Genomic DNA, 15,133 nt, shown 5'->3' on the forward strand with positions numbered 1-15,133 from the left:
CTAGCCAACCTTCTCGAGAGATCGTGGAGTTCATGCATTAGTCAGCCCTTTCTTCAGACTCGGCGGATTTCTTCGAAATGAAATCACTTCTATTTTTTTCCAACCTAGTAAAATAAGTATTTCTGATTTAATAGCTTCTCAGGGGTTAGCATTGTGGTGCAGTGGGCTGAGCCAACATGTACAATGCCAGTGCCATGGCCTGGCTGCTCCACTTCTGATCCGGTTCCCTGTTCATGTGCTTGGGAAAGCAATAGAGGGCTCGTGTTCTTGTGCCTCTGCTACATGTGGGAGACCTCAGTGAAGCTCCTGGCTCCTGGCTCCAGCCTGGTTAGCCCTGACTATCGTAGTCACTGGGGGAAGATCTCTCTACCTCACTCTCTTCCTCTCCCTTTCCCTCCCTCTCTTCCCCCTCTCTCCCTTGGAACTCTGTATTTCAAATAAACAATGACATCTTTGTAATAAAAGCATATTTGTTTTTCATATCTTTATGGTTTTATCAAAACTTTATTACAAATAGAAGGAATAATTAAAGTTGGTCTGAGACTTTTATCAATTTTATTTTGTTATTTTAACCTGTTAAACAGGATGCTAGTGTATATTAGAAAGTGGCTGAAAATAAGAGGCAACCAATGAAATAGACCGAAATGATGAGTTCTGACTGAGTGGTTTCTCTTCATTCATTAGACATTATATTAGTTCTTCTGGAATTCAGTACTGCCACTCTCATAGAACGAATAAACATTTGTTTTTGCATCCTATTTAATGCCTTTATAATTGTTCTTAATATGATTTTGAGAGCTAAGATCGCTTCTTTACGCATTCCTAAGAATACCTTTATTTCACAAATCAGAAAGTTCCTCTGAGCAGCATATCCGGAAAGCTGTTGCGATAGGGGCCTTGAAGTAATACATTCTAAATAGCAGGTATTCCTTTTAGCAGCCGCTCTATTTCAGGACGCTGATGAGGAGAAAGCCCTGGTTTCACAGCTTTCCTGTGCTCTTTGTGCACAGGATAAGTGATAGGAATATAAAACTAAAATGTCTTTTTAAACTAAAATGTCCTTTAAAAATTGATTTTCTGCTCATTTTTAAGACTCAGTGTCAGCTGCTTCTGCCTTGCAGGTGTATGTACATTAAATTATAACCTAAGCCCCTTGTTACTGTCTGTCTTTGCCAAAAGTAAAGCAAAGTTTTATGCTCTGCTCTTCAAGTCCAACAAGGGGAGGATGTGGTATGTGTGTGTAAAGAGACGTGTGCTTTAAAAAGTGCCCTGGTGGCCCATTTTGTTTGTTCCTGATCAGTCTAGATGTGTATAGTTATCTGTCTTTTATTACGTGTCCCATGCATTAATACACGCAAAGTAGGATTTTCAGAATTACTTAAGTGTTTGCAGAAAAATGATTTAATTCATGTAGTTATTTTAGTACATATTAGAAAAAATACAACAGTTTATTTATAAACATACATATGTATATATGTATGCAAACATCAAACTCACTTTGTGATTTTAAGATTAATCAGGTCTTTGGCTTGTGTTCATCTCTGAGTAGATGTTTTCTAGCACGAGCAATTAGCTGTCATTTTTTCACTCATTATGACATCATCAGTAGGAAACTTAGTTCCTAATAGCATCTGGACCACTGAGCAAAAGAAATTACTAGTTAACAATTGTAAGACCTTGGCTTCCTATTGAGAGAGAAAAAGCATGAATCTTGAATGTGATGCATACAGATTTCTGTGCAGAACTGTTCTCACACAAATGGATATTCCCTGGCCCCACCCCATTGCTGGCTTAATCGTGCATCACATGGAGCCGAGAACATGTATTAGGAAGGATGTATCTCCCAAGAATCACTCTGCTTTTAAAACCCAACATGTGAGCATTTGGAGAAAAGCTACTAATGATTTCTGCTGCAGGTGCAGTCCCCTGTGGACTCTGCCACGATGTCCCCGGTGGAGCGGACAGCAGCCTGGGTTCTGAACAATGGCCAGTATGAGGAGGATGTGGAAGAAGCTGAGCAAAACCAAGATGACGCGAAGCATGCTGAGAAGGTAAGACTTGTGTCTTCCCCTGACAGAGCCCCGCAGGGAGACTGTTGGAAAGTCCTTGGACTTGGTGTCCTCTGCTGCCCACACCTGTGATCCCCTGACCCGTGTGTGTACGGGAGGCCAGTGCTGGTGTCTGCGTACGAATATGTGAGGAGTGCCATCACTGTATGTTGTAGGGCAGCTGTTGGCCATTACTGTTTTATCTTATACTGTAGACTGCCTTAATTTGGGAGACACTGTTATTCATTTCTAGCCGTTTTAGGTGAATATTCAGTGTCTGTTTAACTTGATGGTTAGTCTTCAACCATGGCCAAAATAACTTAAGACTAGACTTGTTCTTTGTATCTTGGTGACAATTTGGATTTGGTTTTCGTATTTGCTTTGTGTTTGCGTTTTCTAGCTCTATACATAATTCTTTAGAGAGGATATTACTGTTGCTTAGGTTTTGTTTTTCACTTTTTTTTTTAAAGAAACGTTGACAGAGGAGGAAAAGGGTTGTCAGACGAGGACCTTGGCATCTTACAGAGCCTTAGCATCTTGAGTTGACAGATAGTCAGCTTCTCCTGGCCTGCAGAATCCTAAGCTGCACCTACTGGTGTGGTCTGCCTCTTCACACCTGTCGTAAAAACTCTTACCTTTGACCTTCCGGGTGAAGACGCACGCAGTGATGTGGAAAGCCCACAGGAGGCCTACAGAGTCATGGTCTGGCCTTGTCAACCAACAGCAGGCAGAACTCAACACTGAACAAATCTATAGCAAATTAGTTTTTAAGTTGGTAGTCTTGTATGACCTGCAAATGGTATTATAAATTTGAGATGGCCTTTGGCAGAAAAGGGTTCTAACCCTCGGTTGCAACAGTAATATTTGGGTGGGCAATAACTGATTATCTGCTTATCAATTATATGTAAAAATAGATTTCATTGTACAATGTATTGTACAAATTTATCCGTGATTGTGAATGAATTTGGCAAGCAGACCATTCACATAAAAACTCTGCTCCTCACTTCACTGCAAAGTGCAGCATTCCGGAGTACCCACACCTCAACAACAGCCATGTCAGGACAAGGAAGGGCCGTGTAGCCGATTGAATTTATGAACTTAGGAAAAGCTTCTTAGTGAGAACTCAGACAAACACACCCCAACAAGAACAGTACCGACTTGAGTGGTGAACGCATGGCATGGAAATGGCCCAAGAGGTAGTGGGACTCTGCCCTCGACAACACGAAGGCCTTTGCTTAGTGCTGGTGAACTGAATATTTTATGCAGACCTAGTCGTGGATAAAGCAGCAATAGCCTCACGACTTTGACATTCTCTTTATTGATTTAGTGGTTTAACATTATAGGAACCTTGCTTGTTCACTGGTAAAGGAATGGTACTCCTAGAACCAGGAGAACTCAACCATCCTTGGAGGAGGTGTGGTGATCACACAGAAATCACGTCTCTCACAGACACAGGCTCCTGGACTATTTTAAGAGATTTCTCAGTCTTCTAAGTACCTGGGTTTTGTTTGTTTTTCTTGCCTCATTTTATACCATCACAAATTGGATATGGCTGGTAGCAACTGGTGATTTAATGTGGAGGGAGGCACATTTTATGGAAATCCGAATGCCAGGCTGAGCTTGAGGAGGATGGAGCTCCACTGCCATCTCTGCCAGCCGATAGTGTCCGTGAGCAGACAGCAGTGGGCAGTGCAGCTCGGGCAGCATCGGGGCGACGCGGCCCAGGGCTTTTTCAGTACGAGTCACTACGTTCTAGAACAATAGTAACTGGTGTCTCTCTTGTCTTTGGTGCATTCCTTCTCTGCTTTAGTACGAGCAGGAAATCAGTAAGTTGAAGGAGCGCCTGAGAGTGTCCAGCCGGCGGCTGGAGGAGTATGAGCGCCGCTTGCTGGTGCAGGAGCAGCAGATGCAGAAGCTGCTGCTGGAGTACAAGGCGCGGCTGGAGGACAGCGAGGAGCGGCTGCGCAGGCAGCAGGAGGAGAAGGACAGCCAGATGAAAAGCATCATCAGCAGGTTCGCGGGCAGGGGAGCCGGGACGTGGGCAGATGCTCAGAACAGCGACATGCGTTCTGGGGACTGTGTGAGGCAGCAAGCTAGGGCACTGCAGTGAAGAGAAGATTGTTTTTCCTTAACTGTGACAGTTTAAAAAATAAAGATGCAGGGCTCACTTGACATTTCACAAGAAAGCTCTGTTTAAAGAAATCTAAATAGCCTAGGCATTGGGCCTAGAGGATAAAGCAGCACCAGTTTAGGAAGCCTGGTTCCCTTGCCGTGATGCCTGGGCTGGATTTCCAGGAAGTTCCTTAGCCCGCTTCCCACTAATGTGCAGAGAGCTGAGTGCTGCCTCCCGTGCAGGAGGCCTGCTTTGGATGATCTTACTCCAGCCCTAATCGGGTGGGGGTGTGTGTGTTACATTCTCTCCCTGCCTCTCAAATGTATTAATATATTTTAAAAAAAAATTCAAGGATACAAAGCCAAGATTAACATCATTTTTAAAAACAATCCAGAGACAAAGCAAGGAGTTGCACTGGTTACCTTTAGGGCCAGAGGGCCAGGAATACCACAGATGCCAAGGCAGAATAAGTGAGAAGTTAGCATTGACGTGTTTTTCACTGTACACCAGGAACTTTCCTAGGCACTTTTAAAATAAGAGGCTGGCATCAGGGCACAGTGGGTAATCCCACATGGGCCCCAGGTTGAGCCCCAGCTACTCCATTTCCCAGCCGGTTCCCTGCTGATGTGCCCAGGAAAGCAACAGAAGAGGGGTCCTAGTGCTTGTGCCCCTCCACATATGTGGGCGACCCCGGAGAAGCTCCTGGTTGCTGACTCCAGCCTGGCTCAGCCCTGGCTGCTGTGGGCGTTTTGAGAAGTAAGCCAGCAGAGTAGAAGAGTTCTGTTCTGTTCTGTTCTGTTCTGTTCTTTCTCTTCCTTTCTCGCCTGCCCCTTTCTTTCCTTCCCTCTCTTCTTCTCCCCTTTTCTCTCTCCCTCTCTTCTCTTTCTCTCTCTTCTCTCTCCCTCTCTTCTCTCCTCCTCTTCTCTCTCCCTCTCTTCTCTCTCCTTATCAAATAGATACACCTTTTTTGAAATAATTTTTAATTTGTTTAATTTTCATGCAATCTCTTAGTTAGGCATTATTCTTTTTCTTGCAAAGTCAGATATACAGAGAGGAGGAGAGACAGAGAGGAAGATCTTCCGTCTGATGAGTCACTCCCCAGGTGGCTACAATGGCCGGAGCTGAGCCAAACCGAAGCCAGGAGCTTCTTCCAGGTCTCCCACGCAGGTGCAGGGTCCCAAGGCTTTGGGCTGTCCTCGACTGCTTTCCCAGGCCACAAGCAGGGAGCTGAATGGGAAGAAGGGCTGCCAGGATTATAACCGGCAAATGGGATATTAGAACCTATATGGGATCCCAGTATATGCAAGGCAAGGACTTTAGCCTAGGCTATCATGCTGGGCCCTGAGTTAAGCATTATTATTCCAGTTTTACAAGTGAACAGGCAGTAGATGAATGAAGCCCCTGTCCCAAGGCGCGGAGCAGTACAGCAGGAGGTAAAGCAGCAGTGGCCGGGCTGCGGAGTCTGCTCGCAAACAGGAGGCCTCTGTGGTGTCGGTTGCTGTGTGCAGGTCAAGGCAGTGGAGAGACCATAAGTTTAATATTATAGAAGTAGGGCCCGGCGCGGTGGCGCAAGTGGTTAAAGGTCCTCGCCTTGCACGCCCGGGATCCCATATGGGCGCCGGTTCTGATCCCAGCAGCCCCGCTTCCCTTCCAGCTCCCTGCCTGTGGCCTGGGAAAGCAGCAGAGGACAGCCCAAGGCTTTGGGACCCTGCACCCGCTTGGGAGACCCGGAAGAGGCTCCTGGCTTCGGATCGGCATAGTATCGGCCCGTTGCGCTCACTTGGGGAGTGAATCATCGGACGGAAGATCTTCCTCTCTGTCTCTCCTCTCTGTATATCCGCCTTTCCAATAAAATAATAAAAATAAATCTTTAAAAAAAATATTATAGAAGTAATGGGCAGTCTTACTGAAGCTAGTGTATTGGAGTGAGACATCACTGGATTACGAAATGGTGAATAAGGAAGACTTGGGAGCAACTTTAAATAGAGTGCTCAGAAAACTTAGTTCTGCATGTGAAGAAAAGAAGAGAGCTTTTCTGTGGCTAGTTGAAGTATTTATTTGAAAGGTAAACCTCCTCAGAGAGAGAGGGAGAGATCAGGAGAGAAAGCTTCCATCTCCTGGTTCATTCCCTAACTGGCTACAATAACCACAGCTGAGCAGGTCCCCAGCCAGGAGCCAGGAGCTTCTTCTGAGTCTCCCGTGTGGGTGCAGGAATCCAAGGACGTGGGACATCTGCTGCTGCTTTCCCAGGTGCTTTTTTGGATCTAGAAGTGGAGTAGCCGTGACTCAAACTTGTGCTCATAAGGGTTGCCAGCACCACAGACGGCAGCTTTACTCACTGTGCCCTTGGTTTGATATTTTAAGATGAAATAAGTTGTGCTGGGGTGATAGGTGCTGCCTGATTAAGGAGAAAGAAGAAATGATGAGATGAAACGCCTGGGGGCCAATCTCGGACACAAGTCAGCCTCGATGTCTTCTCGGGAGAGAGCCAGGACAGCGTGGTTACAGGCCTTGCATAGCAGAGGGAGTACGGTGATAAGTTCTGAGTTTCTCGTTCTCTACAGTGCCTCGTCCTCTCTCTGGAAATGTTAACATCTCCTTCCTGCCGCGTTCTAGGCTCATGGCTGTGGAGGAAGAGCTGAAGAAGGACCATGCCGAGATGCAAGCCGTTATTGATGCGAAGCAGAAGATAATCGATGCGCAGGTGAGCGGGCTGCGCGTCCAGCAGAAGGCACTCGTTCATAGTAACTGTCGCCCCCCGCTTGCTCACCCTTGCAAATGCCAAGACAGGGCCTGGAGAATAGGTCATTGAAACGTTCTTGGCATTTCCTTTCCAAGATTAATTCAGTTTCCATGTGACCTCCATCATTTTTTCCTGCTTTCCCTGGTAACAACTCTGTTAACCCAGCTTAGTGTTAGCGTGCTGAGTGTGGTTGCTTGACACATCTCAGCCTAGCGCGTGGTGGGGCTTGCTCCTTTCCTTCCTGGAAGGAAGACTTCCTCTAAGAGGGTAACCGCAAAGTGCGCTGCATGTGTCTGGCTTGTGCCCTGCACCAACCACTGCTTGACTGTGCTGTTCATGGTCTGTCAGTCACGCCCACTGCCTTAAGCCCCAAGCCCCCAGCAGTAGTGGAGTTGTAGAGGAAAGATAAGAGTCCTTTCCTCGTTACCCTGTGGGTGGTGGCTGTGGCACGGCTACCTGGAATGTGCTTTGCTGCCCGCTTTTGCTGGCACTGTGCTGAGAGAGCCTCTTTGGATGAAGAGGGTTGATGGGATCAGAACGTGTCCCTGTTCTCGATGAGCTTCCGCCTGTGCTGCCCGAGGGATGGGGACTGCCAGCAGCAGCTCACAGGGACACGCCACTGGTCAGAGGGAAGGCTCGGCGGCAGGCAGTGGTTTTTAACTCCTTTTCATTTTATCAGTGTATTTCTTAAAGTGGAACAAATAGCAAACATCAGGTGCAGCCTTGATAGCCAGTATTCTGGCAGGTACGACCTCCTTGAAGACAACTCAGCCAGATTTTCATTTCTCACCCTTAAGCTGTGGGAGAAAAAGAGAGAGAAAGAGAGAGAAACTTTGTTCATCAATGTTCTGTCCCTTCCCTGCAGAACAGCCTGTGGTCAGGCCAGAGCCTCCAGTATTCTTAAACATGCACTCACCGGGCTGGATCCAATGTGGGATGGGGTGTAATTTTCAAAGGAATTAGGAGTAAAGCTGAAAACGTGACTAAGATAGATACTGTGTCATAGCTTGTGAGTTGGGACACTCAGCCGTGTAGCTCCCCAAGGTATTTGGGGTTTTTATAATTTCTGGATATTTTGATCTGCAAAGGATCAGAAGAAAGGTTTACTACAGTTATCTTAGTGATGCTTTCAGTTTTTTCATCTTTCTAGGTGTCCCCAAGGTAGATGAGGGTGGAGACCAGGCCATCCTGCCATCCATACCACAGAAATCCACCCCAAAGGTGTAAGAGAAACAGCTTGAATAGGAAAGGCAATTTAGTCAGGAAAACTACTGTTGACAGGTTTTCACTTTTGGAATTTCAGTGTAACAGTCTAAAGAAGTTTTGAAAAGTTCAACTAATCTTACCATGAAGAAAAGTGCCAAGGTGATAAAAACAGGCCTTTGTAATCATGCCAGCTGGCCTTCTGTGTGCCAGAGTGGCACAGAGGGTCTTGGGTATGGCGTGGCTGTGGCTCTGTGCACATGGGCTCACAAGACCTTATTAGCTTCTGAAGCTCCCCACCCTCGTTCCGCCCTTACGGTAACATCCACAGTGAAGTAACTGGGTGTGGAACAGAGTCATGGACCCAGAGCCAGTGAAGGAATATGATTTATCACGGTTCAGAAGTTCAGACAGGAAGGACTTTCTCTCCATTAACCGGGAAGATATCTCTGAGCAGGGAGGGCAGAAAAGCACACATCACTGTCAGACTTGTGGTCGGGCTAATCCAGTCAACGTGTTAAGTCTTTAAGGCAGGGCTTCCCATATGGCTTGGTTCCCTGGCCTGATTTTTGGAACCAAGGTGCCTTTGAAGGCACGATCCTGTGCCAGTGGGTCAGAACCTACCAGGGTGGCACATACAGAGAGTTACCACTCAAAGATAGGTTTTGTTGTGTGGTAAATTATTCTACCAAATTCACCCAGAGCCCTAGAGAATATCTGGCATATCTACTAGACTACATTTTGAAAACCACTGCCTGTACCATGTACAAATTATAAACATGTAAAGGCAGTTAGAAAAATTATGATCTCCTTATAAAGGAGGATTCTGAATTCCATGTGTTGGCTTACTAACACAATAAAACCTTGTTATAATAACACCGAACAACAGCCTTTAGCATCCTATGTGGTAAATGACTTTTTATAGTAGATCCCTTCTCTTGTATGGTTAAGTCTTATGTCGTTAAGTGTTTTATGGGGAAGAGCAGCCCTTCCGGCATCATTTAATAGAATGAAGACATGTTTGGGGGTGAAAACTCCCCAGAGAGGTGACCTATGTTTTTTGTGTCCCTGACATGTACCTTAGTGCAATGGTAGCAAAATATTTATACAATAATAGTATTAATGTGTCTGCATGAACCAGTTGGCTTACTTGTGCTAGAGTGAAACCCCGCACTTCCCAAAACACGAGCACCGGGGAGCCCCCTGAGCTGGTCTTCAGCTCCCACAAGAGAGCCTTGTGCTCCCTGAGTCACCTCGTGCTGCAAGGCACAGGCCTCTAACTGGAAGGTGGAGCACTGGGCGGGTGGGTGTCATCACCTGTGGATGTGGAGCTCTTCGTGGAATGCTAAAGGTGCCCCCCAGGAACCTAACAGAGCAGCGCAGGGCACAAGGAGCGCCTCCAGCCCCGAGCAGGAGGAGGCCTCACCTGCAGGGTGTCTCCCAGTGATTCAGATGGAGAACCCGGAAGGGCTTCCTCCCGGAGAAGCAAAGCAGCCGCCTAGGTACTGTTGCAAGTGATATCTCCGCTGTGTTAAATTACAGGTCATAGATGGAGATGAGATTGTTCACACAGGCAAGTAAACCCCGTCTGTTCTCTAGCTGAGCAGTTCCCAGCCCTGGCCAGGCACGGCCTCCTACACATTCCAGCTCCTGCACTTCCTGTCAGACTCGGGTTAGTCACTCGGACCTCTAGTCCAGACAGTCAAAGTATCAGAGCGTCGTTGCCTATGGAATCTCACTTTGAAAGATACATATCTTCTTTTTTTCTGATTTAGTGAGAGTGTAGTGGGGGCACTGAGGAAGAGCTTCTCTCCCCGGAAGTACCGTTGGGTGTTCATCAGGGAGTTGTTGGCTTGGCTTCTTACCTTTACGGTCAGTCAGTATCACAGTTTTAGATTACAATTCTTGGTCTTTTTTACCTAGTAGGAGTTAAATAATTTTCCATGAACACCTGGGGTTTTTTTAGATGAACCTTGAAGAAGTCTGCCTTCCTTAATATTGGGTCCTTGTAATTTAGCCCAGTGCTGAAATATCTTTCTTCTTTAATCATTTCAAGAAATGACTGTTTTGCTTAGAGATCATTTCTAACCATGGAGTGGAGGGCAGGGATGCAATCATTGGCTCCTGTCTATTTCCTAGTACCCACTGGCCAGTCCTAACCTATCAAAAAGAAAGAAAATGTATTAATTATCCCAGCCGATTCAATTGGCTCTGATTTTTGTAATTATTTTTCTTGAAAAGCCTTGTAGCTCTTTGAGTTTTGCCAACCTCTAAATCAGGTTACCCTCCCCAATTCCCACACTGGATTCGTGGTTGGTTAATATTGCTGGGTGCATGTTTGCTTATGACCTCAGCACTCCATGAGGGAAGGACCATTTTTTTAAGTGTTAACAAGCACGAACTAGTTTGTTGTTGCTGCTGTTTCTGTACTTTTGGAACTCTGGCCGCCACCTGCACTTGCTGCGGTGCAGATCCCACCCAGCCCAGCATGGTCGCCTAGCTAGCGACCAGAGGGAAGCGTCTGTGGTGCCACGATCCCACCTGGCTTCTTCATGTCTCCTGCTCCCAGCAGCATGGCTCCAGCCCTACAGTGCGCCGCAGTGCCGAGTGGCCACTGCTTTATAGAACGGAGCAGCAGCGCCCTTCAGCCCTCCTCCCCTCGAACCTTGGCAGGTGCTGAGTCTTTCCATGCTCCCCCCTGGTGAAACAGAACAGCTCGCAGAGCAGGGAGACCCTGTCAGGCTCTGCGGTTCTTCCTCATATGCTGTTTGTTCTTTAATTTAGTGAGCATGAGTAAAGACTTGATTAAATTTGTTTTCTGAAGCATACGGGCTTTATGTTGGGAAGGTTCTGGAATAAATTACCTAGATGCTGACGCTAAAATCAAGAGATCCACCCTAATCTTTGTGAAGATAATAATGTTTTGCTGAGGTGGTTTTGTTTCAACTGCCTTTTTCCCCTTTAAATTTTACCCCCCACCCCAACCACAAACACACACCTTGGGAATTTTTAATTATGTGTATTCAACATACCTTAGTGTCAAAATACTGGTTCCACAGGAATTTTCTTCAGACACTCAGAATTGAAATGCAAGCACTCTCCTCGGCAGGCAGCTTTCCCGGAGTGACCGTGAGCTGGAATGGGTCTCGGAGCCTGTGTCCTCTGTCTGTCCTCATGTACTGTCCATGGCATCCCCTTTCAGCCACACCTCCCTCCCTCTGGTCAATAACTCCTTGGTCTGAGCTTTTGGCTGCCTTCCTTCTTGCTATTGCATCCTCACCTTGTTGGTGACTCTGAACTGCCACTATGTATTGTTTTAATTTTGAGCACAATGTGAATTCTTGCCAAACCTGAGTAGTATGCCCCCTTTGGGGGCTAAGAACCCGTAGACCACATGCACTTCTCCTCTGTGAAATGAAACCTCTGGTGCTTCTTTCTTTGCCTTCTGATTTCCATGTTTCGGTGTTGACCAGAGAGCCCTTCAAGCAGTAAGGTGCCTGACACCTGTGTTGTGTAATTGGAAGGTATACATGGTGTCATGTGTATATGGTGGCCTAGGGTCCCAGGGGATCGTTCAGAACAAGTCCTTCTTGCTGAAAGGAAACAAACAACAACATCAAAAGAGTAAGAGAGAAAAACAAGCGGAGACTGCGGGCTCAGGGGAGGCCGAGCTTGATGAATGCGCAGAAAGAGGCAGAGACGTTCCATTTGTCTGGGAAGCTCCCTTGTACTGCTGTCTGAGAAAGCATCAAGCTAGTTGTTCAGTAAACTACCCAAACCGTGCTACTTCCTGCCGGGAGCCTGAATAAAGCCTTGCTTGGTGTGTTACAGGAAAAACGGATCGTGTCGCTGGATTCGGCCAACACCAGACTGATGAGCGCGCTGACGCAGGTGAAGGAGCGGTACAGCATGCAGGTGCGCAACGGCCTGTCGCCCACCAACCCCACCAAGCTTTCCATTACGGAGAATGGTGAATTCAAGAACAGCAGCTGCTGAGCGGGGAGGCAGAGGGAAGCTCACCCACCCTCCCGTCCCCAGCCCCTCCAGTTTACAGAACGCTGCTCCTTCAGAATGGCGGTGTGCAAGGAGCTCTTGAGTGAAGAGAGGAATCTTGTCTTCCAGGACATGAGACGAAGACTTCCAAGGTCGATGCTTGCACTCCGTGTCTCTGTGTACATAGGGAACTTAGTTCTGGGCCATGTACAGAAAATACCACTGTAATATACCAAATGGAAGTTAATAATGTAGAATACCTTTTTAATTATTGCTATTTTATTATTGTTTTTCCTCTTGTTGAAAGCACTGCAGTTGTTAGAGGAGGAAACGTAGGAAGCGTGTCTGGGTGAGCCAGGAGCCTTTGGGTGCAGTAGGTAGAGGCCAAGCGTCCAGCAGAAGCACGTGGAGTACAGTAGGACCTTGAGAATGGATTTCAGGGATTCATCTGCCAGTTTAGAAACCCCACTTTGACCCCCGTGCCCTTTAGGAAAACATGTGGATACCAGTAGACGAAGCGATGACGTAGCCCAGTGATGAACCAGGACTAGTCTGGTGAGACAGCTAATGTGGTCTGGGGAGTCACTGTGTCAAGGACACAGATCAGAACTGGACTTGAGGAGTGACTTGTGCTCAACCCCGCCACTGTATCTGTTTCTCCCATCTGGAGCAGGTAGGAATTTTCAGTTTTAGATAGGGGGTTTTGTTTACCCCAGCTGTAATAAAGGGTGGGTTTCTTTTTTTCCTCTTTAGAGTTTACAAAGCTATAAATATGTGTCTCCACCAACCATCCTCATCTTCACGCGTCCACTGCCCTTCCCTCTGCGTGGTGGGAGCAGCTTTCACCAACAGGGTCCACTCTCCCCTGGGGAGGTTGTTTAAGTGTGCTGCCCTTACGCCTTCCAAACTACACACACTTTCTCCACTTAGAAAAGGGCTAGCCATACCATAGCAGCAGTCTCGGAGTGTCTCCTGTGAAAATCCATTTTCTCTCTGTAGGTTATAATTCTTATTTGGGATAAAGTTCTTATCCATTATAACCAGTAAATCTATGGGCAGGGTAATTTTTGTGTCCACCTTTAACTTTTAAATCATGTCTTCTTCCTCCTATCCCCTTGGTAAAAATCAGACAGGACATGCCGATCCGAAGCGTCGTTCTCTTGTAAGTGATGGTGCCTCTCGTGGGAAAGCAGCACGCATCGCCATGTCACTCTGGCAGGGACAGCTCCGTCTCAACGATGGTCATCCATGGCTTTATTAAAGTACAGGAAAGCCATGGCAGCTAACTTATGTCCTTTTTTCCGGAGCTGTGAAATGTCATGTTGAATGCGACCTCGATGCCGTAGTGGGGGATGTTACATATTATATAAGTAGATACATACATATATATTCATACATATGTACATAGAACTGCACAGATAAGGGCAGTCCCTGCCTTCTGAGCTGTCACATGTTTAGGGTCTTTTACCTCTCTGAGCAAGTGTAAGCAGCTTTACATTGAGGAAGCAACAGATTTCTCAAGTTAATGATGCTTGTTTTAAATTACAGACTTTAAACAATTTTTTTTGAAGAAGGGGATGGGGAGGAATAAAAGACCCGAGGAGGTCGGCTGCGTGGAGCTGAGTCCTTCCACGGAACCGAGTGTGCGTAAGGGACGTGAGGACATTGTCCACACCCTGCTTGGAGGGCAGCCCCGACACAGCCCCCGCCCTGCTCTCACCAAGTCCCAGGCCTGCATTTCAGCAGTGACCCCCTGGCCGCTGCACCCTCAGCCTTTCCAAACGCTCTCCTTCAGCGTAGCCTCTTTGCTGATGGACGGAACTAGAGCAGGGGCCCTTCAGGTGCCTTTCTGATCAGCACACTGTTTGGGCACTTGCTGTTTTCCTGGCCCTTGGCAGTTATTTACAGATTCTTATCTCTTCCTTTCAAGCTGGGGGACAGTTCAGCCAAAAAAAAAAAAAATGACCTGATGGGGAGAGGCGTGTAAACACTGCTGTGTTCTTGTCGGTGGCGCTTCTCAGCTCCAGCCATGTACAGTTCATTCTTAGTGCAAAGCCGCCAGCTGTACTGCTGCACACCTGGTAAAAGGATTGTTCATTTCAGTGGCCTTAAGTACGTACTGTGGGTGATTTTTGAAGTCTAGAACGTTGGTAATGGAACACAAGCGCGGATAATAATTACCTAGATTGGGAGTCGAGCGGAGACACAAAAACAGCAAGTGTGGTTTTGGTGGTGTGGAAACATACCTTGTTAGCTTGGGAGCTTCTTCGAGGGCACTCCACATCGGAAGCTCAGGTGCCCCAAACATTTGTACAGGTAACGTAGCCCTCTAATATCAAGTTATATTAAAGGAACAAGAAAGAGTGAAAAAAAAAAGATAGTAAGATGGTTAGAAGTAAGCAGAAGGTTCAGTTATTACCAGATGTTGAATTTGAGATTCTCCTTTGAGCCTGCTCCTTTCTGAGTGTGTTTCTGAGTATGTCCTAAGGAGGAGCTAGCATTGTATGCTGCGGGTTCAGCTGCTTCCTTCCATCCGAGCATCGCGTGAGGGTACTCCATGTCCCGGTTGCTCCACTTCAGTCCAGCTCCCTGCTGCTGTGCTAGGGAAGGCGGTGGAAGGTAGCCCGAGTGCCTGGGCCCCTGCACCCACCTGGGAGAGCTGGGTGAAGCTCCAGGCCACGTGCTGTCACTTACAGCCATTTGGGGAGTAAATTAGCAGATGGAAGCTCGTGGTCGCTCGCTCTCTCTGCCTCGCTCTCCCTGCTCTCTCTGCCTTTCAAATAGAAAAATAAATCTTGTTTTAAAAGCAAAGAAAATGAAGGCAGCAACAGGTAATAATTTTTACAGAGGAGTTGCTTCATGGGCTTTTCTTCAGCCCAACTAGGCACACACCGCTGCTTGCCCGGGAGGAGGTACACAGGGTGAGAGGGCCACGCCTTCCACCTCAGCACCTCGCCGTCCTATGGGGCGAAGTGTTAGAACAGGGTTGGATAGGATCTGAAAGTAAGGTGAAGTGCTTGTCAAAGTGCTTGT

General features: G+C 47.0%; 1 protein-coding gene across 4 annotated transcripts in view; it reads left to right on the forward strand.

The window, feature by feature from the left end:
* Positions 1-14,435, forward strand: part of RASAL2 (RAS protein activator like 2) — a 303,879-nt gene extending 289,444 nt beyond the window's left edge. For all 4 annotated transcript variants that reach the window (XM_040984310.1, XM_040984311.1, XM_040984309.1 and 1 more), the window contains 4 exons: positions 1,917-2,051; positions 3,859-4,061; positions 6,778-6,865; positions 11,939-14,435. In XM_040984310.1, coding sequence (XP_040840244.1) covers positions 1,917-2,051; positions 3,859-4,061; positions 6,778-6,865; positions 11,939-12,103 — 591 coding nt within the window. In that variant the 3' untranslated portion in view covers positions 12,104-14,435. The remainder of the gene's footprint in view (positions 1-1,916; positions 2,052-3,858; positions 4,062-6,777; positions 6,866-11,938) is intronic.
* The last annotated feature ends 698 nt before the right edge of the window (positions 14,436-15,133 follow it).

Source organism: Ochotona curzoniae, unplaced genomic scaffold, assembly GCF_017591425.1.
Source record: "Ochotona curzoniae isolate NIBS_2020 unplaced genomic scaffold, NIBS_Ocur_1.0 contig_4105, whole genome shotgun sequence".
Classification (NCBI taxonomy): domain Eukaryota; kingdom Metazoa; phylum Chordata; class Mammalia; order Lagomorpha; family Ochotonidae; genus Ochotona; species Ochotona curzoniae.